General features: G+C 38.1%; 1 protein-coding gene across 1 annotated transcript; it reads right to left on the bottom strand.

Annotated features, from left to right (window-relative positions):
- Positions 1-249: 249 nt before the first annotated feature.
- LOC149052165 (polycystin-1-like protein 2) lies at positions 250-27,931 on the bottom strand. The gene is made up of 17 exons (XM_089180333.1): positions 27,919-27,931; positions 25,976-26,017; positions 16,384-16,419; positions 15,613-15,996; positions 13,068-13,460; positions 10,110-10,313; positions 9,266-9,659; positions 8,335-8,938; positions 8,014-8,178; positions 6,836-6,961; positions 6,326-6,511; positions 5,781-6,020; positions 4,812-5,540; positions 4,269-4,502; positions 2,773-4,024; positions 2,210-2,381; positions 250-1,927 (listed from the first exon to the last, which is right to left on the bottom strand). The coding sequence occupies exons 1-17, from the start codon at positions 27,929-27,931 to the stop codon at positions 250-252; spliced, it is 6,852 nt and encodes a 2,283-aa protein (XP_089036459.1).
- Between the last annotated feature and the right edge of the window lie 65 nt (positions 27,932-27,996).

Below are 27,996 nucleotides of genomic sequence, written 5' to 3'. Positions count from 1 at the left end.
ATTCTTTCTACTTGATCGCCTCTGCATTTTTGTTGCCACCTCTATGTTACCATCCTTTATCAAGTTTTTCTTTATTTTAGGCGTGACATTCAATTATAAAGAAAAGAACACATTTAATACGTATACGTGCGAAGCATTTCAGCCATTTGCTAGTGATCACGGGGTAATGTAGACTACAGTCCCGATCTTTCAGTCTAATTCTCGAGTATATGATCTATTCCTTTCACCATTTATCTATTACCTCTCTCTTTAGAAGTCACAGGCTCGCATTGTTTCTATTAGATAATGATATTCTTCGTCCTCTTTTGAGAATCCCGCCATAACCCTATCAAGCCGCTGAAACAATTCATACCCTCTTTTCTCTAATTTCCGAAGATGAGAGTTAGCGACATCCTCTTGAAATCGAACTTTCTTCCTGTTTTTACCTTTGCAGTGTTCGTCATGGCTCATTCTTCTCAGTGTTTTCAAGAATTTGCTAATTCCATCGAAAAATGATTTTCCTCTTGAGTATTTCGGCTGTTTTTCTCCTGGTTCTTGGCCTGTTTTCCCCCTCAAAGCTTTGATGGCCTCACTGATTTGGTCAAAGTTGACTTTTGAACTCTTCGTGGAATCAAGGGTAATGCTTCTATCTACTGCTTTTTTCTCTTCCGTGCTAGATGCTTGGGAGACTTTCAGTTGTCTCAGTCTACTGCTGACAGTATCGAAAAATGTGTTCCGTTCTTTTGAGCCTTTGCAACGAACCTCATCAAGGAGCTCGTGCAACTCACTTTCGTTCGCGGTATCCTTTGCATCCAGAAGTGCATCGTTTATTGCACCGATAAAAAAGTTCATGCAGATAATTGTTAGGGTGAAAATAATAGCAAAGACGAATATCTTAGCGTATGTGCTGTTTACCTCTGCCAATTCACTGGTTGGTCTGGCTTTTACTCTTCCAAGAGTCAGTTCGAGTTGGAAATAAGCTGCTTTTAGCACTGAGGAGTAGCGCTCAGATCCAGTGCCAAACATCAATACACCGGCGGGAAGAAATGCCACGAAGAGAATCAATAGGACAATGCTAAAGGATGAAAGAGATTGTGCAGATATCGTCAATGCTTTGGAGAATACAGCAACATGTTTATTGAAGCGAATGACTCGCAAGAGTTTTGCAGTAACGATAAACATCAGGATTCCAAGTACAACATTTTCTGCTTCATGCCAAATGATAGCTTTTTTGAAAGTTATATTTGCATAACTGTTTTCTTTTAACCTTGCCCATGTTGAAGAGACTATGATTTGTCGTTTTATGTACAAAACCACGGCCAACACGGAGAAAACAACCTGGGACATCTCCACCCAATTCCACACGGACTGGAAATACCGGGAACGGTGATTGTAAAACTTGAAGCATTCTCTTCCCAAAAACAGCAGAACGGATACAGCGTATAGTAAAATGCAAATCAAATAGAACTGATATGAAGCTGTGTTTGTAGGATCAAGAGAAAGAATGTCAGTTTGTACCAAAGCTTCTTTGAGTCCTGATGCCTCAACTTCGTAAAAGTATGTGGCAACACCTAAAATATTCACCGACGGGTTAAACACAGAAAACTGTGCGAGAACCGCCCGGGTTTGCCTGTCAAGCCAACCGTTGTTTTGCAAAGTGGTTACGGCTTTCAACCCCGTATGGTTCTTGTACCCGAGGTCTGCTACAAATCCTCCTCCACGATAAAATGAGAACTGTCCCCACTCTGACCCACTATCACTTTCTTCCGCATTTTGATATCGCCATGGCTTCGGGCAAAGTCGAAATAAATCTGCGTCTCTTGTAGAGTTGTCGACAAACCTCCAGCCCGGTTCATAGAAAGCGGTCTTGTCTTCGTTTGTTTCCGAATATCCTTCGTAACATTCCTGGAAAGTTGTCTTCATGTATTTTAACACGTTGCATGGTGTTAATAAAAAAAGGGACATTTATTAGAAAGTTTGTTTTGGAACTAATTCAATCTACAGGTATAGCACATCTCCCATATTCTTTATCGTGTAGGAAAATTTAGTTAAAAACAGGATATTAACTTGTGCCCGTTTTTTCTCTTTAAAAGGTGTATACAAAATAAAGTAGAATTTCAAAATCTTGACAACGTATGCCTAACACTTTGACAGAAAAAAAATTATATTTCCTAGGCTTCTCCTTTAGGGTGAGTTGGACTTAAAAGTAAATAAAAGAAAGGAGTCACTCGATTTCACTCTCAGTTGCCTTAATCGAGCCATCCCGACGAGAAGAGAGCGTTTATTACCAATGTACATTGTTTTTTTCTCTTCCTGACCGTTGTACCATCTACCGGTAAACACTCCAGGAATGAAAACTTTCCGCAGCCAGCTCCAGTACTTCCTGTCATCTGCCATCTGAGTTCAATGAAAATTAATACGTTACTTACAATTTGTGACTACATGACCTTTCGTATCGCTTATTATGGATATGATCTTTAAAACGGACTAAATAAAAAGAAAGTCAAGAACGGGAGCTGTGTTGGTCGGATTTTACGGACTGGGATGGAGGCATGACTCGCTGGTGGATCAGGAACATTTAGAAACTGTCTGACAAGAATTGATAAGTCTGACAAGAATTGATACAGATTCTAACCAAAATTTGAAATGTGATCATAACAGTTGTTCTATACACAACCCACGGACTTGAAAAGTAGGAATAATTCCCGATAAAGAAAAGAGGTGTTTACGCTTTGGAGGATACGTTTATGTCGTGAAAATAGATCTCAAATAGGGTTTGGCAATCCATTAGTCAATAGTTAATTAGTCCATCTCGAATTGATCTGGTCATTAAGTAGCGATGGTCATTTCTGTTTCCATAGCACACTACCATTAACAAGAAAACGAAAACCAAGTAGATACCCAACTCTGTGAAATAACGTGACAGGTTCTGTTTCTTGGCCTGGCGTTTCCTCATCTTTTCTACTTCCGCTAATTTCAATGTCCACAGCCTTTGTTTTGAGCAACCGCTTTCAACTTGATTAGAGTCTTTACATGCAGGTACCGTTGATCTCTTCGCCTTCATCTTGATAATGGCCGCCAAAACTACAGCTGTAAAGAACACTTTAACTGGTTCCGTGATTGTGACATCTTGAGCAAAGGAGATAAGCATTGAGGACAGCCACTGCTCACTGACACTCTTTTCCCAAATCAGGCTATAAAAGATTGTAAACGTAGCAGAAATAGCACAAGAGCCGAAAAACAAGAACCAAGCGATACCTTTGATTAAATTAGCTTTATAGCAAGGACTGTTGTTACTCGAGGACTTTTTGGATGCTTTTTTAAATAAAAGCACTATTAGTATGTTTATTGGTGCCACAATGAGTGCACTTTCAATACCAGTAACTACTTGTCTCCACGAGAATTTCAGCGGTCCAACTTGAATAGGTTGTTCATATTTGCCTTCGAGCTCATAAAACATCGCGTTTGCAAATATGGATGTCAAAAGCACTGAAAGGCAGCAAGAAACCCGCTGTAGTCTTGAAAAGTGACTTCTCTTTGGTTTGGCAGCAACTGACACCCAGATATGTAGCTCCGTAAGCCCTCTCCGCCAGCGTTTTGCAACCTCACTGGCAAAGTCCATTTGAGATACCGTTGCTTGAAACATTCGCTCGATACGCCCGTCTCCGCGCTCAAGAGCAAACCACTGACTGACCACAAATTTGCAAGACTGATTGGATTGTACGTCCCGAATGAAAATTTCCTCTAGAAACCACGAAGGACTGTCACCAAAGTTGTTATGACCAATCTTCACTTCTCGAATCACACCAAGAGATTTGTTAACATACAGTACAAACATGGCCGAGTTACCACGAGAGAAGAACACGTCGATTGAACCAGTCTCTTCTTGGCTGAGCTGAAGAATGCCACTTCTTCCGTCAGAACCGCAAATCTCCATAGCAACTTGAGCTGTTGTGCCTGAGTATATCCAGACTCCTGTAGTTATTACTATCTCGTATCCATATGTACTCTCTGGAGAGGATGGCAAATGGACTGGTAAAACGTTCTTAAGGAAAATGATAATACCATTAATGAATGGGTGATTTACTTTTTTTTTTACTTTTTTCCTTACTTAAAAAAATATATATATATATTGTTGATATTAAAAAACTTGGAAACCTTAAATGATCTCTGTGATTTCTTCCAAGTTTGCTGATCACTTTTTTTGAGGATACTTAGAAAAATATGAATTCTGCAAGTTTTCAAAGCGTATTAAGTTCTACATAATACAAAATATGTTCAGAACTTACATTTTTAGAGTCTTCTATGTCTGTCTTCCTGACGATAACAAGCACAATCACGTAACTTAAGAAAACCAACGCCACCGCCAAAATAACTGTGATATTTCCAGATTCTGGCAACTTTTGAATCTGCACTTGAACCTTGTCGAAGTCGATAGGATTCGGTTTAACCAAAAGACTTCCGCCAAAGGATGTCAGGTGATCGCAGCTGCAGTTAATAAATCTGTCCAATGCTCCTAAAATCTGGAATTGTCCAGAGAGAAAATCACTGTTTCGGTTTTTAGTGGTAATGATGCGTCTTGTCCATTCAAAGGTATTCAAAGGTCGTGATTAGCTATGAGAATAATTTTATTTTTTACAATGGAAGACTACACACGGGCTCAACAAAGTTTTGTCTTCTAGATTTTCAGTTGCCAAATAAGCGAAGATGATCACAATGGAGCACTCCTTTTTCCACAATTACGTGAAACCCACGAATTCTCTGAAAAGTGTCTGAACTAATTCCACATTATAAAAATTATTCGATAATGTCAACACTTTACACCAACTCACCCGACAGCCTTTTGTTACCCACATCTCAACTTTCGCTGACCAGTATACACAGCTACCGAAGGTCACCCTCAGAGTATAGTTCGGATCGGTTTTGGAATCATAAGCTGGTGTCACAGATGCAGTTTTACTCATGGGTAGGGTAGGTGGGGGATCTTTGACTTCGACGCAAGAGCGCTTTTGCCGTCCAGCTGTAAAACACGATCTTTTCTTTCTCCTGTGTGGGGTGGTCGTGGTGGCATTATAGTTTTTTACGCCCAGAAAGTATTTTCCAGGATGCCTGGCCAATGTTGTTATTGGGGTAGGTGGGTTCGACGAGCATTCTGGTTGTCTCTCCTTTTTGTCATATGCACTTGCAGTCCAAACGCACTGTCCATTTTGAGAGATTGCGGCATTGAGATCGTAGTTTCGAGTCGTTGGCCTTTGACCAAATCGCAAGTAAACAAACAGATGTACAGTTGGCTCTTGGGGTTTGACTTCTACCTGTATCAGAGTGTTTTCGCACTTGACAGTTATCTCGTGGAAACGTAAATCGTCATCCGTCGTGAAGTACCATAACTCCTTGGGTATTGTCCGAGGTTTTGATGGAATAACGATAACAATGTCTTCTGGTAGACTTGACACTTCTAAGAGCTCGCTTTTATTGTCCTTTAAGTCCAGAAATAGAACCTCAGAGTCGACTTGCTCCTTGGTGCTGTCCCAGGCGTAGGGGTTGAATGACATTGATAGCATCTCCAATAAGAATAAATCAAAACTTTTTGTTGACTTTAAGGAATTGAGGATTAAGAGACATGATAATTATCGCTAACTGACCATAATTATGGAAGCCAAACGAGAAAAAGAGTTCAGGATGCCTAACAAAGACTGTACCTTCCAATGCGTTTGGTCTTGGGTTATCAGACTTTCCGAAGTCACCCACGACTAAATCGATTTTGACATGCGCTCGTTTCTTATTTTGATGTAATCCCTTACCTGGGTGTCGACAAAACTTGTTCTGTTCCTTCCTGTGACAGGCCATGGTGGTAAAATGAAGCTGCCACTTCCACCCTTTATCTGCAGTCCTGCAAGTTTATTCGGGCTATGTCGCTCTAATGTCATGTTCAATTGACTCGTGGAGATCGGTATCATGTTTTCACCTGGGACTCTCAGGGCTAACAATGCGTCTGCAACTTTTCCCAGCACTTTTAGGGCAGTATTAGCAGACCTCTCACCCTGTAAAATGAAACAAAACATCACGAGCAAACAAGTAAAAAATAACAAAAAGAAGCAAAGCTAGACTAACAAAAAGAGCTTAGCAGGGACAATTACAAAAAAAAATTAATTTTTTGAGGCACTTGTAAGGTTTGCGACGACCTATTGTAAGTAGCGATAATGACAACTTTATTACGTAATTTGACAGCGGCCCTAGCTTGACACGCAATGTGTCAGTTAAAAATGAGGGAAGCCGACTTAAGTGCAGCTTGAAGTTTCATATGTAATTAGATTTCGCTGTTGGACTACAACAGCTAACAAAATACCTGCTCTTGAAAGCTTAAGATGGAATCTATTGAAGCCATCTCTGCGGATATCTTTAGCACACTTCGAAGACACCAAACTAAGTTTTCTGCTGATTGAGTGACTAAAGACATATCAGCAACGTCCTTCAACTGGACGATAGACCTTAAGAAGGTCGTTTGCGAATCGACAGCCGATAACGACAGTTCCTGAAAGTGCGTTATGAACAAACATGGAATTATTTGCTGCTCAGCACAGTACATTTCTATTTCTAGGAGCCCGGGTTTAGAGAGGTATCGTCGCCTTTCAACCATTTTGGTTTAGGTAAAGGAATTCTAAAACGCCTTCTGGCATTTTTTCTCAAACATTTTTAGCCTGTGCATGATAAAACTAAATCAAGACAACCGACAGTGCTGTAGAACTCTAGCTCATGAAAAAAGCAATCAATAATTTTTATGTCAATTGTGGCAATTTTACATCCCTCTACATGTGTGTCATTCTTTATGATAAACGATCGATCTTATTTTACCTACCAGTGACTCGGGAGAGACTTTTTTTAAGACTTGAAGGGCAGAACCAATCACGGAGGAGCTTTGAAGCAGGTCTGCAGTGTTGTTTACCTTCACTGACGTAATAGTTTTGATTACAAAATCTACAACCTTGAAATGCAATGAAGTTCAATCGCATATATGTTAATGCAAGAACCTTCTAGCATGCGAATATACGACAGCACAGGTACACAAACATAAACGTCTACACGAATACTGGAATGCACGAGTACACTACTATACGAGTACATGAGTGCACGAATACACGTGAAAAAATATCGTATTTTTAACGTGTGTTGATAAAGCCAATCAGCTGCTGACACGTCACTCGCCTTTGGCGCCACTCGGTCTGGTTGATGAATTAAAGGCGAAGCCTTCACGATTATCAATTAAAGTTGTTTGTCAGAGCTTTCTCGAATTATGGCGGCTAAAAGACTAAAAATCCGTATTCCTGACAGACAGTGAGGTTGAAACTTTCTTAGAAGGGGAAGAAAACCAATATACTAAAAGAAAAACCGAAAGCTACATACTCAGTGGCTTTGGTGTTAGCATTTCTCCCGGCTGAGGATGAAAATCGACAACTGGAAGATTTGCCACCAGCCGATTTTGGCCGTTTACCTGAAAGACCTCTTCTGTCGGTAAGGACAAAGTCAATAAGAGAGAATTTTGTAAATTGAAAATTACGACCATTGTTGTTTTTTTAATCATGATTCAACGCATTTTTCCATCTTAGGAGCTAGGGCCAACGTAGTCTACGATTATTATTCGGGGAATGTCGATTCATTTATTTTAATTCATAAATGAAGTCGGCTTTTCTTCTCAGTAAAGAGCTATTGTGTTTGTATGATAAACAAAGTAATTCATGGTTGCTTGTAGATATGGAATTTCTCTTCTTGTGTTCAACTCGACATCTCACTCTTTCGCTGCGCTCACTCGTGAGCTATCGAATTAAAATCTCCTTGAAAAATTCAATATTTACGGGAGCATGTATTATTCCCTGTGTATTATTTGTAGTCTACTCGGTGCAGTTGGATTATAAAAGTCATTAGTACCACAATACATTAACACGTGTATGTGCAAATACTTGGATACGCAGAGATATCACTATGCTACCACACGAGTAGTGAGTCCATGAAATATAAAACATTTGTAATTGCATTTACCTTGATTTTCTTCTCCAAATTCATCTTGGTTTCTTGTGTAACACTTTGAAGGACAGAGTTTGCTAATTGTGCCGCTTTTCCCAAGTCTCCTTTTCTGATGACTTCCTGGATCATGGCCTCCAGGCTTGTGATTTTATCTGTTCTTAGACTCTGGGAAGGTTTAACCTACAGGAAGAGCATTGGTCACTATTGGATAAGTTACATGTTTAGAAAAAGTTTGCTTTTTTACCCTCCGATTGCTAGCTGTCAAAAAATGACGAAATTATGTCAACAAAATTTTCCAACTACATCAATAATACAGAACCTACCAACTTAACTTACCTGTACTGTTAGATTAACAAGAGAGGCAGAAATTCCGAAGTTATCAGTCACAGCAACGTTGAATCTCATGGTATAGTTTTCTGCATTGTTCCCAGGCGGTATCCCAAAGGTAACTATGGAGTTGTTGACGCCATGATATAACACAGTGTACATACCGTTCTCTACTCTATATTGAAACCGGTAGGACAGAGGGGTGCTGTCACTTGTCCAGTTGATACAGCTCAGATTAAAGTGTGATTCCAAGGAGATGCCACTTGATGGAGTGATCGAGCATGTCCCCCTTGTGGGCGGTAACGCGGTGGAAATGTCGTAGGCTGACATCGCCCATAAACCGTCGTTAGTTGTGATAAATAATGCCAAGCGGTACATATTTCCAGCAGCAAGGGAACCTCCATTTATAACAATGTTGCTTGCATTTAGAGGTGTACTTGTAATGAGTTCTAAATTATATTTTCTTTGCCAAACAGTGGACGCGTTTCCCTCATATCGCTGGTAGAGTATCCACTCATATGAAGAAATTTTGAAGCACTGTAATCCCTTGCATTCTGATCGGACACTAAGTCGTACTGAGGGGCTGATTTTAGGCAGACAATTTATGAAACACCTGAAATAAGGAACGAATGTCGATTACTAAATGAGAATGTAGATCAATGTAGCGTAACTACGGCCTTGCTTGTTGAGAACAATGGTGGTCATAATAACTGCAACAGAGAAAGAAAGGCAAAATACAGCAGCACTTCGGGCATACAAGACAAGACATCACAAACAAACAACAACAACAACAACAGCAATGGCAAAATCAACAGCAACAACTTTAACTGAAGCAGAAGCAACAATAAGAAAATAGGAAAATAAATAGGGATATCAGTAGCAACAAAAAGAACAAGCAACAGCCACAATGATAGCATCGACAACACGCCAACTTTCTTACCTTTGATATATTTTAGGGGGATCTCCTTTCGAGAAATGGATGACTTGATAAGCGCTAGCATTGCGATAGTCTTTGGTCACAACCAGTCTAGCTATGTAGGTATCACTGAGAGACATAGCCTCTGTATTCAAGTAAACTCGCACGCCAGATGCTCTTCTATTATATCGAAAAGCTGACTCGTTTACCGCAATAAAGAAGTCTCTTTTCCTTCCCTGCACATAGGAGTAATTCCCAGTGATCTCACCATAATGCCACGTAAAGTTCATTCCCGATTGGTCACCATGTGCAGCCTCAGGGTCATATGAGAGTGAGCCATCCAATGTGATGTTTTCTTTGAGTCCTCGAATCACCTCAGCTCCGCCAGAAATGACTGCAACAAGATCATTCGTCTTGGCTAAAAGCCGTTGTAACAAAAAGCAAAAGTTTGTTACTTTTTAACCTTAGCTTACTGTTAATCAGAATGGTTCTGCTTTGTCATCAGTGTGCCTTGACAAAGCTGAAGTAGCCATTGGAAGACACATTCAGATTGCTTTTCCAAATTTCCAACGAAACTTTTTTCTTTAGATTGGCATAGAATAGTAAACAGAACAGAGTTCCTAAGAATTCTAGCATGGAATCATTGTGACATTACCTCAAGAAATACCCCTTACTCATAATACTAAAGAGTTTCTCTTGTATACCCGTTTATGTTCGGTTATGAAGCTAGCCACAATAGCGTTTTTCAGAAACACGAATTAGACTACTGGATACTGTCTTTCCCACACTTTTAAGACAAAGCCCTCGCTACAGAAAGGGGTGGCGTGAAAGCTGAAAAGATGCCAAGTGAAATCGGAAAAAGCTTAACTTTCGGAAAATAAGCAACCTTCAGTTGTTGATGATGATAGTGAAGTCGGTGTTGGTAAAACTGTCATTGTTGTCGACACTGTCCATGTTGGTGATCCTGTGTAGGTTGGTGATGCTATGCATGTTGGTGATGCTGTCCATGTTGGTGATGCTGTGTAGGTTGGTGATGCTGTCCATGTTGGTGATGCTACTGTTAATGATTCTTCTGATGACGAAAGGATGAAAAAAAAAAAAGAAATATTAACATTTATCTAATTCGTTTGAAAAGCCTCCTCTCTTCTTTAAAGACAATACCATACACGTTTTTAATATGAATATGAGGCAATTTAAGTAAAGGTTAATAGCGACTAATTAGTATTATAAAGGAATGGCGCACATATTGTTCGAAGTAAAAGAAATAAAAATACAAGGTCAACAAGGCTTAGTTAATTCCATGACTAACTTTCACCAAAGAAGGCTGAGAGCCAAAGAAAGAGGGCTAACTACGAACTCTCAGCTCGTAAGAACATACAGGTAGATAAGCAACCGCTAAAAGGAAAGCGCTCGGCGAACAGTGTGAAAAAAACAGTGAATAGCCGAATGAAGGAATGAATTTTCGACCTTAAAGAGCTTATTTATACACTTGCAAATAAAAGCGATGGAAAATATGTCAGTATGTTCTCTGACTCTTAAAAAGCTAGCTGTAACAATACCGGAAGCAGAAAAAAGCCTAGGACGCAAAGAGCGTCGACGCACTTTAAAATTTAGCCTTTTAGCTAAAGATGGGGAGACAAAAGAAAAATTCCGAAAAAAATTCTCAAACTGTCAACTCTCTGAAAGTCAATCAGCGTGCTATCAAAATGTCTTAAACTCATCCCAACACCCGTGACAAACGAATGTAAAGTTAGGCAACAACTCTTGCGAGATTATGAACAATTTGCGAGACGCGTACGCCTCTACATCTTTCACGGACAAAACAAAGAAACGCACCCATTTTGTGTTAAATCAAACTAGATGCCATCGGTTCAGCCCTCTATTATCCTTGAGAGCTACTTAGAAAGTGTCAAAGCACAACTTGAAGAGGTTACTGTAACTAAGCCAAAACACAATTTGTCACGCAATGAGGTCACAGTTCTACAAGAGTTGAAAAACAACTCTGCTTTAAACCTCAAAAAAGCAGACATATCTTAACAACAGTCATCACAAATAAGACAAAAAGATAGAGGAGGTCAAAATTGCAACGCGACAGCAGAGTAGTAGAATTCACTACAAACCTCTCAGAGCACCATTAGTAAAAAGCACGCGGAAAAGGTTTAATGAGATCATTAACCAAATCGGGGCAAAAACATTGATGACATGACTAAGAAATGGCTTCTCAAACTCCCAATCCGCTCAGAATACCAATATTCTATACGTTCACGAAAATACACAAACCTATACCGGTCGATAGACCTATGATCTCAGGTTGTGACGGCCTTACTGAGAGAACATTAGCCTTTTAAGAGACACTACTCCAACTTATCGCACAACTGTTTCCACCCTACTATTAAATTGACAGCTGAAATATCAGAGAACTAAATCACTTTCCTCGATACAACAGTGTTTAAAGGGGAACGTTTCGCAAAACATTCCATCTTGGACATTAAAACCGATTGATGTGTGCTATGCCAGAGGACACTATTGGAATACATTATAAATACCATGACCATCCCCACTGTTAACACCACTGTGAGAGGAAAAGATTAACAAGTAATGGCTTTTGTCAATTCATTCATTTTGTACCTTTACTTTTCTAAGAACGTGTTATTTGTTGTACTTTGTTCGGGCGTAGAGTGGTATTTTGCTCGCAACAATCAGACTGCCGCATTAGGGTATGTATTTCGCAGCGATCAGATTGCCGTTTTCTTTGCATGCATTTCACACCAATCCGACTGCCACATTAGGGTATATATCCCGCACCAATCACATCATAACATTTGGATATCTTGCCCCAATCACAGCGTTTTGGTATTGTTTTCTTGTAAATGATGTTATGGTATCAGAGGGCCGTGCGCAAAGAATTACATTAACCTGAAATTTTGAACTCATTTGGTAAATGAAATGGTTCGTGGCCTTCGCAAGAGCCTTGTCGATGTAGGTTGAGATTTATCGGGATATGAAAGGTTTGCATTTAACTTGTTGTATCATTTTTAAGTTTAAAAGCATTTTATCCGCTCCTTTTCATACAACGGCCACTGAAAAAGCTTACTTCCGTCGCGTACTATGAAAACAACGTTCGAAGTCCAATCAAAATATACCCAATCATTGCACTGGATGAACATTTGGTAATTGCTTGGATTGTATTCCACCAATAAAATTCCATTTGGCCTCATTAGATTCACTCCATGTTTACGCTTCACGTGTCATTTCATTCTAAACACCCTGCATTTGATCAGATATTCGAACCGCATTATCCAACACTACTGAAAAAAATTCACATGGGACCAATGGCTGCTAAAAATGAATTTTCCACTCAAGAACAATTTGTTTCAGAAGACGATAATTGGCATGGTTCTCAACCGATATGAGTCACAAGCTCTTCACAAAAAGAAAACCCACTTCACATCATCATGTGTTATCATCTAACAAAGCAATTGGACTGAGAATTCTTTGCAACTGGTATTCACCATCAGTTTCATTACCGTTGTTATTCGTAAAAGTGATAGTAAAAGAACCATCTGTAACTTTCCCCAGTTCACAAGGTTGAGGGTAGACATGTATATCGTGAAAACGTTCATTGAGATTGTTTCAAACATATTTCAATTTACGCAAAGGTAAGTGTAACCTTGATTCTGACTGTCTGAGGGTTTTATAACTTCTCTCGTGAGTACCACAAACGTTGGCAAATAAGTGTTTATTGCCCTTAAGCGCTTCTAGTGCCTTTGAGTTTACTCAAAATAACAATACAAAAAAGGAAAAAAGCAACAACATATCAACTCACCCTTAGGGATCTCACAAATATAAGCGTGCTGTTTTTTCCAACTTTCATTAGTTCCAAACACGCCCCGTTCGCCATTACGGAACCTCTTATACATGAAAGCCGCGTCGTGTTCACCACTTGGCTCCCCTTGTCCCCACTTGGAAATAGTCAGCGGTCTTCCACTCACCCAGGTCCAATTCTTGGCCCTTTTTTTTAAACCAATTCTCCATTTATTTTCATAGTTCGTAGTGTTTCGCCTTTGAATTTCGTCATTAATCAAATTCCATTCTTCTTGGGTTTCAATGGAAACTAGGTCCCCGCCTAGACTTGAGCAAGTGTCTCTACTCCAGTACCAGGACTCTCCATCCACCGAAATTATGTACCAAGAGTTTTTAAAAGTTATCTTTGGGCATTCTACATGATGATGAAGATGAAAACAAAAATACCAATTATCCTTATGATGATAAACGAAGTGATAATTATAATAGCAATGATAACATGAAAAGATTATAATCACAATCACAACAAAGGAAAAAATTAATGAGACAGAAAACGGGACTCATTCCCCAATTAATTCCTTTTTTTCTTTTTTTTACATCATATGTATTTGTTTGATCAGTGTCAATCAGTACTATACATCTTTTTTCACTACGGCGTCTGCCACCCTGGCCTGCTTTTGTGGATTAGTTAACTTCACATCAGCTAAGATTATGATTATAAGGTTATTTGTGAATTCATGTAATTTTGGTAGTCGAGTTTTTTAATATTACTTAGTTCCTCGTTGAGCTGACACCTCCCCCACTCCGCCCCATATTCTTTCTCCTCCATCTAATCAAACTTAAAAAACGTAAAATTAAATGTGAATGTAGGTTCCCATAAATGTGCAACTGGAGATACGCATTTAACCGTATACAGTTGTTACGGGCAAAGAGCAAAACTTTAAAGTGCACGCGACAATCTCAAAAGATTATCTGGGTAACTATAATCAATAGGGACATAAAAACTAAAGATAAATTAATTAGAGTTAGCTCATGCAGTTTAGAATTTAAAGTCAGTCTTGCAATTAAATTAGGTTGTTCAAACCCGTGATGCCTCCTCCTTAAAGTAACATATCCTAGATTTCCCTAAATTCCTGAGGTCAAGTCTAACCATGACCTAAAGGCTACCAGCAATACCTCTCAGGTTATCGCTTACACTTCCGACACGCTTTTCTCCGATAGCCTTTCTCAAAAGAACTGCATTTATCATTTGTTTTTCTCAGAGGGCATGGTAACGAATCCTGGAATCTTATTAGTACTTAATGCGGTCCGGGTTTTCCTATCTTTGCCCACGGGCACGGTATTCCTTGAGCGAGCTGCCGATTACATCTCTTGCTTTCTTGCCATTTTTTATAAATTTGTTTCGTTTTGACGGCTGGACAGTACACTTAAGCAAATTGTTTTGGAACAAATCAAGCCGATTGATAAAAACTTATTAATTCTCTCTTTCTCTCTCTTAGATCACTTTGTTTGCCTGTAAAAAAGAATTAGTTTTGAGATGAATATTGGTAGCAATTATGTCATTAGAAGGGTTAACGCGCGGTCTAAAAGCCGCTTGTAGTTAACCTAAACCTTACTAGAAGTAACTCAGACAGTTAAAACGTGAGGTATTTCTTTGCAATTGAATTCATTAGTGGTAATTTCATTCATTATGTATCTGAATTCTCTCAAATAATTTGTTCCTTGGAGAACAGTGAGCGAGGTCTTCTATACTTCAAATACGCTTTCGGTAAGTCTTTGCAAGTCCGTTCAAACTGGACATTGGTACCGTAAATTTCGCAACAGTAAACAAAGGAATTCAACGAGAAAAAGCTGCTTTAAAATTCTCCTTTTGATGAAAGACCAGACAACTTCAAACTCCCACAACTTCAAAATTTAAATTTATTTAAAATTACTGTCCAGTTCAGTTTATTTTACCTTTTTCATTACCCAAATAAAAATATTTCGGTGAGGCCTCTTTTTGATTTACATTAACTCAATCTGTTTCAACCACCATTTACTCGCTCAAAATTTGTTCAGTTCAAGGAAGGTCTTGCCGCACTTACGGCCCTAACTCATTAGGACTCTTAAGGAAAACATTTCGTTAATTTCAAGGAAAAGAAAAATGTTATTCACCAGCCTAGGTCGGTCCGTATTGGGAAAAAACTGTGCAATTTATCTGAACTACCGGTGCTCAAGACCTTGAGCACAGTGTTACCCAATACAGACCTTCCAGCCGGTGAATAATATATTTATCACTGACTTGTACAAGAAACACACACCCGGACACACAAAAATAAAAGTACTTCGATGTGTTATGTTCAAAACAACAAGCACACACGGATAATTTCGTGGGCGGTGTGTTCAACTACTTATGCGCGCCTAAAAGTTCATTCATCGCTCACACGTACAATTTAGGTGGGCTGAGTATGTTCTGTGAACAATGTTTTTTTTTACTTTTAAGAAGCAAGAGCACTTTTCATGACACACGTGCAAGACTGCTAATGTTTCAGCACATTATATACTTTATGGTTGGAATGTGATCTTACCTCCGGGCATCTCGCAAATGTAGGCATCTCCTTTATCGTTCCGAGGGATACCGTTAAAGAGGCCTCTGTTCATGGATATTTCCGCCCTTTCGTCGTTCCCATTTGGCTCAGAATCTCGCCATTTCGAAATATTCAGCTGTTCTCCACTCTTCCATATCCAAACCCCGTCTTTCTTCGCCAAACCAATGAGCCACGCATTAGTAGCCGAAGTATTCCAACTACCACGCTTCTGAATCTCATGATTGATAAACTGCCATCCTTCCTCAGTCTCGCTGGAGACTAAATAGCCTCCCAAGATGGAGCAGACTTCATTATTAAAAGGCCTGTAAATTTTGCTTTTTGAAAATATGTAAGAGGAGTTTTTGAAACAGGTTGGTTGGCACTCTATAAGAAGAAAATAAATGAATAAATAAATAAACGAAAAAATGTATACTGATGATAACAACAGTGAAAGCGATAATGATAAAGACGAGAAATTATTTTTCATATTGTTGATTTTAATAACAGACGATGGCCATTAAACCCTCTACATCACTGAAGCAAATATTAGAATCAGGCTAGGTTTTAAAAGTGGATCTTGGGGAGATCAGGGTAATAGCGCCGTTATTATTTGACATTTTGTTTTGCTTTCCAACTCACGTTTTGAATCGCAATCCAATGTAATTTAACAGGAAGTTTATAACTAATTAAAATGATAATTTGGCAGGTATTATCTTTTTTCCCGTCCATTTAAAGGAACATAAATATTAAATCGAAATGAAGCTGCCTCACCTGTCCCTGGCAATTTCATCAACAAACGAAGGATGACTGTAAAAAAGAAAATGGACAAATAAATTGATTGTTATCTAAAGAGTAACATTTGAAACAATGAAAAAGTTTATTAGATTTCGAGTAAGACGAGCACTAATACATTTTATTTGCTACATGCCCTTTAACATCTATTCATGAATTTTATTACCTTCCTAGGGAGCTGACGGAGAAATTATTAAGAAAATGCAGCATCTCCGCAATTCACCAACTAGCTGAACAAAACTTTTCACATGTGGAAACATTTTTAAGGATACGATAAACCCTTTAGGAATGTCCTTCGGAAAATTTTTTTAACGGGCTATTCGGAGCGCAACCGAACTATAAATGAATGAAAAGATGTAAACTTATTATGTGCTATCCAGAGAAAACAATTTTTCGTTTGAGCTCGCATTTTAAGTGAATGAATCGGGTATCAAATCTGACCGCGGTGATTATTTTTCATTTATTTTGCATTGTATGGAAAGAGAAAATATTGAGAAACTAATAATAACGATAATGATGATAATTAGCTTTAATAATTAGACAGCAACTAGAGAGGACATGTTAAGAGTCCGGCATGTTTCGTTATTAGAGTTCCGTAAGTTTAAACATCGGAATAAATATTTTACAAATGGAGAGTCAATTTCGACGGTTTCATAGCTACTGCAGAACAAACAGGAATAACTAGGGTCGTACTCACCCAGCATACAACATATTACCGGGTTTTTGAACATTTTGCCAGATTCACTTATATTTGATTCACACCGCTTCAGAGTTGCGGATTTGCGGCATCCTCGTAAAAAGCCTTTCGTGCGAGTTAGATTTTAATGCAAATAATGATCTCTGAACACATGTTCATGGCGTTAGCCTCCATTTTTTTTCTGTCATAGACGGACCAATGGAAAAAAAGCAGCTTGCACCTGATGTAGAGCATTGTTTTTCTAATAAAATTGGAAAACTTCACGGTATTAAAATACTTTTTGTAGTTTAAGTGTTGTAGAAGAAGCAACTAGAAAATATTTGATGGTAAGAACGGTAATTTATTTATGAGCTCTATTAAATGAAAGTTGTCCTAAACAAAATCCTGTTTTATCAACGAGCAGCTAAAGCTAGTATGCCATCTGTTCGTTATGCATAAATGGAAATTATTGTTATTTATTCATCTCGCCTATGACATGCTAATTACTTCGTATGCCTTTAAAACAACGGTGGCTAACGGCCAAAGTTTAGTGTTCAGCCTAAAAAACAACTCTCCCCTAGAAAAGCGTCATGCAGACTATCACTTTTGTGTCCAAATGTTTGAATTTCAACAATTTAGAACGAGCGGCGAGTCAAAAGCTCTTAGTGCGAGATGTTCTTGGGTCGTAGTAATGTGCTCTGTGGGCGAGACATTCTACTCTCCCAGTATCTCTCCACGCTCATGGAATAATTGATTATTTATTCTGGAATATTCGCTCGTCTTAGCTGGGATATATTAGGTCAATCGAAGCTTGAAGCGTTTTGACCTATCGCATTTGAGCAGTGTAGAGAGAAAAGTGCTTGTATATTTCAGAATAATTCTTATTTTAACTTCTTCCGTCTTAATCGCACGCTTCGTCATCCATGTTTATTTATAAATGGGTATGACGTAAACTAGACTATTATAAACTGTTAGGCACATCTTCATAATCGACTCCTTCTCTCGCTTGTTGAAATTCCTCTGCAATGCTAACTTTCACTGTAGTGATATTTGAAAACAAGGCCCATCGAAATATTCTGCATTTTTATCGCTAAGCTTTTCCCTTTAAATTGCATGCTCTGAGTAAAAGTTCTTTAATCGTTGTTTTAATGATGTGCCGAATAGTTTATAATCTCTTGGTTTATGCCATTTCCGCTAACGTTGCCCCAATTTGATTCCAAATGAATCGATGTATTTTCGATTTAAAACGATACTCCTTATTTTAGGGATGCGAAAAAAAATGGGTAAGTGTAACTGATCCAAAAAAAGATCCAGTCATAAGGGGTTTTTTTTCTGTTCTTTCTAAATAAGTTGTTTACTTATTCAAACATTTACGTATTGATCTATTTATTCATTAAGCAACAACTTTGAATGTCAGCGATAGCTAGACTATTAGTATTATTTGTTACGGTACAATTTAGTAGACAAAAACAGCATCATTTATATTATCAACAGACCTGATTAATTTATTAAACAAGTTGTAATCTTCTTGCCAAGGAGCGATTCTTAAAGAAGTAGAATAATTATCCTTAAAAAAACTGATTGAAGCCCACCACAAACTACTTCTTTGCTCACCACTGATACAATCTCGAAGTTGTATTTAAAGTAACTCAAGATTAACAATCTTCCACGGTTGCTCTCTCTCGGTATAGCTTTCTGAAAAGTCCGTCCCTCCCGTCAACAAATACTACTGTTGCACTACTGTGTTCTAATGCAAAAAGTATTCTCGAAAGTTCCGGATGCTTACAACACAACTATACTGGTAATATAAACTGAAAAAAGTAATAATTATCCTTAAATAAACTGATTGAAGCCCACCACAAATTATTTTTTAGCTCACCACGTGGTCAAGACCTTGGGCACAATCTTACCCAATACGGACCTCCCTGTCAGTAAATAACATTTATCACTAACTACAAGAAACACAAACACGCACACACACAGAAAAATAAAATACTTGGATTCGTTATGTTCAAATAACATACATACACTCACTGATCTCAGTGAACACGCCTTGTAACTTGTGGCAAAGGAAAATTCTGTCGGCTAGATTATCCTTACCGCAGCGCGCTGGACAAAAGTTGGGAAACGTACGATTTCGGTCGCTGTTTTCCAGCTGTAGTTGGTGCAAAAAAGGACAATACTAGGGTAATTCAATTTTCTTTTGAAACATGTCTCCCGAAAATTAGTATGTTCAACTACTAATACGCGCTTTAAAATTTATTCAATGCTCACACGTACAAGTTAGGTGAGCTGAGCATATTCTGTGAACAATAATTTTACTTTTAAGAAGCAAGAGCAATTTTCATGACACAACTGCAAGACTGTAATTTTTCAGCACATAATATATCATAACATAGCCCGCGTGCTTGCCCTATACAAGTCCTACTGAGTTGCTATGAACAAAATCTTTATTTGCGCACGCCCGTGCGTAAATAAGATGACGTGAGCTTTTTTTTTTTTAACCTGGCTTCAGAATTTCTGTCCTGTTAAGCTGCAGTGCAGTTTCCCTCTCTTAGGAATACGAAAGAAACCAGCGAAGAACTGCCCAATTTTTCAATCGGCATTAATCTTTTAGGTCCTGATCCACTGGGAATTCATTCATGAGTTCATTTGGCTTTGATTTTCTTCATTTCTTTGTAAACTTTGAGCTTTTCATTCACGGTTATCGATTAACTGGATCAAAAGTTCTCGCTCAAACCAAAGTATAAAGTGTGTCGTGTTTTTAACCAGCCAATAGGGACGTTTCTTTACTTTTTGTGCGTTGTGAGAATTTTGCACTCTATCACAATAAAAGGCTTCTTAGCGCAGATCCTTGTTGTCGCTCTGCTATAAAAGAGTTTGCTCATGCTTTTAGCTGTGCGTATATCGAATTAGGGATGCACTTGAGAAGTCTGGAGAGCACTCAAAAAGCTAGAGTTGCTATCGGCTGCGCCTCGAGCTACTCTTACGCATTTTTCGTGCTCTCCAAACTTCCCGCGTGCACCCATAACTAGTTATACGCACGCTAAGCATGAACAAATTCTTAACTTTATGGTTAGAATGTGATCTTACCTCCGGGCGTCTCGCAAATATAGGCATTTCTTCTAGGCGAAGAGATACTATTAAAGAGCCCTCCATTCTTAGTTATCTCCGCCCTTTTGCCTTTTTTCCTTGGCTCAGAATCTCGCCATTTCAAAATATTCAGTTGTTCTCCACTCAGCCAAGTCCAAACCCCGCCTTTCTTCTCTAAACCAATGTGCCACGCACTAGCATTCGAAGTACCACGCTTTTGAATCTCACACTTGATAAACTGCCATTCTTCTTCAGTTTCTATGGAGACTAAATAACCTTTCTGGTCGGAGCAAGCACGATTGTTGTTAACCCAAAGTCTTCCGCTTTTCGAAAAAAAGTAAGAGGAGTTTTTGAAACAGATTGCTTGGCACTCTATGAAAAAAAAATAAAGGAATAAATAAATAAATGAAAAAAACGTATACTGATGATAACAATAATGCTGATACGAATATAGAAGCGATCCTCGATCCTCTTTGAACGGTTCTATACGGGAATTGAATCCATGACCTCTGCGATACCGGTGCAGTGCTCTACCAACTGAGCTAACAAGCCAACTGGGAGCTGAAATTATTTTTCCACATTTTCACTAATACTTAAGTAGTATTCATAACTGTTCATCAACCGCAGTGCACATATATGATTTTCATATATTTACAGTCATGTAATAATGCTGATGATGGACACGAATAAGTGTTTTTTAAACAATTAATTTTAATAACAAATGATGGGCATCAAAATCCTCTACCTCCTTGAAGCAAAAATTACATTTAAGCTACGTAACGTTTTAAAAGTGGAAATTGGGGAGATCAGGGTAATAGCACCGTTACTCATTGAATTTTTGTTTTGCTCTCCAACTTACGTTTTAAATCACAATCCGATGTAATTCTAACAGGAGGTCTATGGCTCATTATTGGCATAATCAGTCAGATATTATCTATTTTTTACCGTTCATGTTAAGGTGCATAAATGTTAAAATTGAAATTACACTGCCTAACCTGTTCCTGGCAAATCCATCAACAAATGAAGGATGACTGTGGAAGAGAATAAGCAAATAAACTGATTGTTATCTCAAGAATAACATTTGAAACAATAAAAAAGTTTATTAGATTTCGAGTTAGATGGTGCTAATGCATTTTATTTGCTACACGCCCTTTGATATCTACCCACGAAATTTATTACCTTAGTAGGGAGCAGACAGAGAAATTTTAATAAATGCCGCATCTCCGCAATTTACCAACCAGCTGAACAAAACTTGTTAAATGTGGAAAATATTTTAAGGATACAGTAAACCTTCGCGAATGTACTCCGGAAAATTCTTTAAACGGGCTATTCGAAGTGCAACCAAATTATAAAACAATGAAAAGGATGTGAAATGCGCTATCCAGAATAAAAATAGTGTTTCGTTTTAGTTTGCAGCAATTCAAAACGGACGACGGCTGTTTCTTTAAGCGTAGGAATCGGGTTTCAAATCTGACCACTCAAATAACACTTCTGCACAGTTTGAATCTTGAGCGATTGGTCTCCAAAATTTTGTGAGGAAATTTCCATATTCTTGGGTGTTACTAAACTATGGATCAGCAGACCGTGGAACCTCCGGAACCCATATATATATATATATATTTTTTTTGTATATGAAGAGCAATGAGATAAGTATAAAGTTTGCTCTCGGGTACAAAGAAGAGAAATATGTTTAAATTTTCCATGACGTCCGATTTGGCGAGCAGTCAGCAGTCATTTACCCTGAGTGTTAATAATTAAAAATAATTTGAAAGCTGAAATGGTTTGAATTCCGCAATATATGAATAACGCCTCATCCGAAGGCTCTCAGCGAACCTTTAGGCTGGAATTTATTGTATATGACCCTGGAATGAGGAACGCGAGGCATAAAGTAACATCCTCGCCCGTAATGCTCGTAGAATTTCAGGGTAATCCATTAAACACGACTGGATAGAGGACTTTATTAAAAGCCCAATTTTTTTACTTGAGCATAAATCAAAAAAGAAAAAAAAGGAGTTCATTACTAAATTTTAATACATAAAAAAATATTATATTTTTAGCGGTTATTTCAATTATGTTTCTGTGAGTGCACTTCATATTAATCCCTCAGCTTATTCTGAAAATCAATTATCAATATTCAAGAAGAGGTATGGTGTTTTAACGTACAATGATTAAGGAAAAAGTACACCAATTCAACCATTTTTTCCAACCCCCCGGTCGAATATCAAACTTGAAATCAGTCTAATCCAGTTCCAATTTAAGTGGACCCTGTTGATTAAGTTCGATCGTTTATCTAAGCACGTCGAATGTACAACAACCATCTGAAGCATAAAAAGAGGAGACGTCTTTCCCTTTTGACATCTTGTCATAGTGACCAAAGACGACAGCAATTAAGCTGTTGTGTTCCTGCATCCTTAATATGGCTGCCAAAGCTGTTTTGTGGACCACCATGACGCAAAAAACATGACCACCGCGTGAATGTCTCGCTTGTGCTATTTGCTTTATGATTACTTTGCTCTGTATAAATTGCTTCAGGAATCCAATTTATAAGAGATCCTTCTTCAGTTATAAACTAAGAGTTTAATGCGGACATCTTTAGAGTCTGGTTGGTTTTGTTTTAATTAAGAGTGCCAAATAACCACAACCTGACAATTTTTTTCACGGATTGGTTTGGCTGACTTTCACAGGACGTCCCGAAATCGATATAATTTTTTCGCAAATGGAAAGTCAAGATATTACTGAGGTAGTTCTAACATAGCGCACAACTTTAAAAAAAAAACTGCTCACACTTTGTTGGACTCAGTTGTACTCATCTCGCAATTCATCAAGCGCACGATACTAATATAGGTTGCTGTCAATAGCTGTCTTTGCATTTGTGTCATTCCGGGTTATTAATTTTTTTTTAAATTATTTGGAATTGTATGGAAAGTGAAAAATATTGAGAAACCTATAATAATGATAATGTCGATGATACAAAGATCCCCAAGTTTTGCTTTAATGATGGACCGATAGGTTAGAAAGGACATGTGTAGAGTTCGGTTTGTTTCGTAATTAGAGTTCTGTAGGAGTAAAAATCGAAATAACTATTTTAAAAATGGAAAGTTAATTTCGACGGTGTCATAGCTACCTAATAAAAAACAGGAATAACTAGTGTCGTACTTACCCAGCATAAAGCATGTTAAAAGGGTTTTGGAAATTTTGACGGATTCATAGCCATTTATCATCCACTTCATCGTAACCAAGATAATCAAAGGTTGCCGTCGAGAGTTATCGTTACGCTTATAGTTGATTCACCTCGCTTTAGAGTTGCGGATTCGAGGCATCCTCGTAAAACCCCTTCGTATGATTTAGAGTTTAATGCAAATCATGATCTCTGATAACATGGTGATGGCGTTTGCCTCCATTTTTGTTATTTCTGTCATAGACGGACCAATGGGCAAAAAGAAGCTTCCACCAGATGTAGAGCATTGTTTCTATTAATACAATCGAAAAAATCCACCACATTATAAAGCACTTTTTGTTGTTGAAGTTTTGTAAAGAAGCAGCTCAAAAGTAATTGATGTTAAGAATGGTAGTTTCTTTATGAGCTCTGCTATATAAAAGTTGTCTTAAACAAAATTCTGTTTTATCAACGGGCAGCTAAAGCTAATATGCCATCTGTTCGTATGCATAAATGGAAATGATTCCTTTTTATTCATCTCGCCTATGACATGCTGCGCGTTTCATTTGATGAGTCTAATTACTTCGTATGCCTTCAACAGTGATGGACTAACTCGCTCGTGTGTTAATTAAGGTGTATTATTATTTTTATACCACGGCAAACTCCGATTCAAAGGATTTCTTCTCGGTTATCTCAGATCTTTACATAAAGTTAATCGTTATTTTATCAGAAAACTAGCGGAGGTTAACGGCCATAGTTTAATGTTCAGCCTCCAAAACGACTCTCCCCTGCAAAAGCGTCATGCAGACCATCACTTTTGTGTTCATTTTAGAAGGAGCGGTGAGGTCAAATGCTCTTTGTGCGAGACGTTCCTGGGTCAGAGTGATGTGCTCTGTGGGCGAGACATTATACTCTACTACTAATCTCTATGCGCTCAAGGAATAATTGATTATTTATTCTGGAATATTCCCTAGTCCTAGTTGCGATGTATTTAGTCAATCGAAGCTTGAAGCGCTTTGACCTATTGCATTTGAGCGATGTAGATAGAAATATACTTGCATATTCCAGGATAATTTTTTTTTTACTTCTTCCGCCTAAATCGTACGCTTCGTCATCCATGTATGTTTATAAATGGGTATGACGTAAGCCAGACTGTTGTAAATAATCGACTCCTTCTCGGGCTTGTTGAAATTCCTATTCAACACTTCGTCTCCGCTTCTCACTTTAAATTGTATACTCTGTGTAAAAGTTCTTTAATCGCGGTTGAATGATGTGTACCGAATAGTTTATAATCTCTTGGTTTATGCCATTTCCGGCTAATATTGGCCCAGTTGAATTCCCTATTAATCGATTTATTTTCGATTCAAATCGATACTCCTTATTTTAGGAATAGCAAATAACAAATGGATAAATGTAACTGATCCACAAAAGATCCAGTCATAAGGGGTTTTTCTGTTCTTTCTAAATTAGTTGTTTATTTAGTCAAAAATCTCTTAAAGGAAGTAGAATAATTATCCTTAAATTAACTGATAGAAGCCCACCACAAACTATTCCGAAGCTCAACACTGACACAATCTCACAGTTGTCTCCAAAGTGCCTCCAAATTAACAATCTTCCACAGTAGCTCTCTCTCGTAATAGCTTTCTGAAAAGTCAGTCACTCCTGACAACAACAACTACTACTGCTGCACGACTGTCAGGCCTTATGTACAAACCATTCTCAAAAATTCCGGAAGCTTACAACACAACTATATGAGTGCATTTACATCATAACTACGTTACCTAATAAAATGCTCCAGAAAGTTCCTTGGTTTTTCATTTCTGCATGACTAGGCTTCAGTTATTATTATCCATAGTAAAAAGTAATGACAGTGTTGAGTGAGACGTTTGTAAACTTAATAAGTGAAACGTCGAATATAAAATAATCATGCAGTAAGCACAGAAAGTTAGCGCGCAAGAATCAAAAGATAAATACATTTAATTAAAGCTGCGTGCGAGAGTGGTTTTTAAAGAAAGAAAGAAGGGTCGTAATTTCCTGGCAAAAATTACCGCCTCGTCTGTAGCAGACTGTGGTCTTAGTCGAAGGACAGTCATCAAGGTACTGAGCTATTAGAAATTTAAATTTATAGATTTATAGCTTTATTTCGATGAATCTTGCCTACAAATCTACGATCGCCGAGAAAATGTACTTCTAATCCTAAAGAAGATAGATTACAACTACAGCTAGTTGAGTGCGTAAACAATAATGAAAAGAAAGACCTCTTTTAGCTCGAGATCGCAAATCAGATCGATCGTAACCGACTTACTGCTGTTAACTAAGTGACTATACCAAGTAATTGACCGTCACTTCCTTCTGGCTGGATCTAGTTATTTAAGTTCGAATTCTATTCAAACTCAGCACAGGATTGCAATTCAACTGCCCATACATCCCCAACCTCACTTGGATTGACCTGTGAGCTCTTCCTTGTGGAGTTGTTCTCTATAGAAGATGGAAAAACGATATTCCTCTTTCTTTTGAGACGCTCTCTGATCTGCAGATAGACGAACAACACGAAATACGGTTCTTAGCACAAGTACTCGGATATCCATCGAAACACTAAAACTTGATGATATGCAGTTAATAATCAGTTTGATGTTTTATCTTACCTGGGTGTTTCGCATGCAGTGAAGAGCGAAAATCAGGAAACCCTGCAGCATAAAAATGATTTCAAGATCACTAATCTTAACAGTATACAAACAAATTAGTCAAATATCTATTAAGATTTCCGAGAACGAGAGAAAATTGCATATCTTATAATTAAAAAAGAAGTCCGTCTTCTCTTGCATTTTTGGTTTCAAAATTCCAATAAATATGATGTGACCATTGTAACGGTGTCTCACTTGGTTGTAAAGTAAAATAAGGATAGAGATTGAATGATTTTTGACAATTACCATCGAACACTGACCTGAGCAGAGTTAAGTATGGTGAAGATGTAAACGAAAGCTTTATGTACAGGCGAGAGGAGACCGAATATCCACGTGATACCCAGCAGGGGAATCATCACCACGCATGATTTGATGCCAATTCTAAGAGTTAAAAAGAAAACATTCCTTTATTTTCCTTTGACGATGAATTTTCATTTTTAGATATCGTAAGGCCTTACTGATTAAACAATGAGGAGGTTAGGCAAATAGAGCCTCACGGGAGGACAAGGCAACCTCTTCCACTATATTGTTTTAGTTTTATGTTGTGAATGTTACCGTATTTGCTGAGAATGGTCGTCTTCCCATATTGGCTGCAACAAATTGGTCATCTCCTTTATGACTCGTGCGAGTATCATGATGTTGAGCTGAAGAATACAATAGAAATAAATCGATTGTTTAGATATGGTTATCGCATAGCTAAAGTAGGAGAGGATCCTTGCAAAGACGTTACTAGTTTGGTAATAAGCGTGGGATGAAGAGTCATTTATTGGGAATAGAACTTCCAACCGAGGGACCTAGATTATCAGCTTCGATTCTCTGACAATGAGCTAAAGAAATCGCGAACTAAAGTGTCTGAACTGAGTGAAATATGCAAAGTGAATCCTTATGTTAAATTACATAAATTTGATATGTCCTACTCTTCCGGCTCCTTTCATGTTGATCAATGTTTTTTAAGAGTTATTTTCGCTCGAAAACATATCTTGGTATATCAATGCGAAACAGTGAGAAAACATCAACAAGGAAGGGCAAGGTGTTTTCCAGCTGTAGTCGATACAAAAAAGGGAAAATACTAGGGTAATTCAATTTTTCTTTTGAAACAAGTGTCCCGGAAATTAGTATGTTCAACTACTAATACGCGCTTTTAAATTTGTCCACCGCTCACACGTACAAGTTAGGCGAGCTAAGCATTTTCTGTGAACAATATTTTTACTTTTAAGAAGCAAGAGCAATTTTCGTGACACAACTGGAAGACTGTAATTTTTCAGCACATAATATATCATAACATAGTGCGCGTGCCTGCCCTATACAAGTCCTATTGAGCCGCTATGAACAAAACCTTTTTTTTATGCACGCCCGTGCGTAAATAAGATGACGTGAGCTTCTTTTTTTTTACTTGGATTCAGAATTTCTGTCCCGTTAAGCTGCAGTGCAGTTTCCTTCTCTTAGAAATACGGAAGAAAACAGCGAAGAACTGCCCAATTTTTCAATCGGCATTGACCTTTCAGGTCCTGATCCACTGGGAATTCATTCATGCGTTCATTTGGCTTTGATTTCTCCATTTTCCCCGTAAACTCTGAGCTTTTCATTCACGGCTATCGGTTAACTGGATCAAATGTTCTCGCTCAAACCAACGTATAAAATGTGTCGTGTTTTTTACCAGCCAATAGGGACCTTTGTTTACTTTTTTGTGCGTTGTGAGAATTTTGCACTCTATCACAATAAAAGGCTTCTTCGCGTAGATCCTTGTTGTCTCTCTGTTATAAAAGAATTTGCTCATGCTTTTAGCCGTGCGTATATCGAATTATGGATGCACTTGGAAAGTTTGGAGAGCATTCAAAAAGGTAGAGTTGCTCTCGGCTGCGCCTCGAACTACTCTTACGCATTTTCGTGCTCTACAAACTTACCGCGTGCATCCATAACTAGATATACGCACGCTAAGCATGAACAAGTTCTTAACTTTATGGTTGGAATGTGATCTTACC

Source organism: Pocillopora damicornis, chromosome 1, assembly GCF_964200805.1.
Source record: "Pocillopora damicornis chromosome 1, jaPocDami1.2, whole genome shotgun sequence".
Classification (NCBI taxonomy): domain Eukaryota; kingdom Metazoa; phylum Cnidaria; class Anthozoa; order Scleractinia; family Pocilloporidae; genus Pocillopora; species Pocillopora damicornis.
The sequence above is the reverse complement of the archived record's forward strand: the minus strand, read 5'-3'. Positions and strand labels throughout refer to the sequence as shown.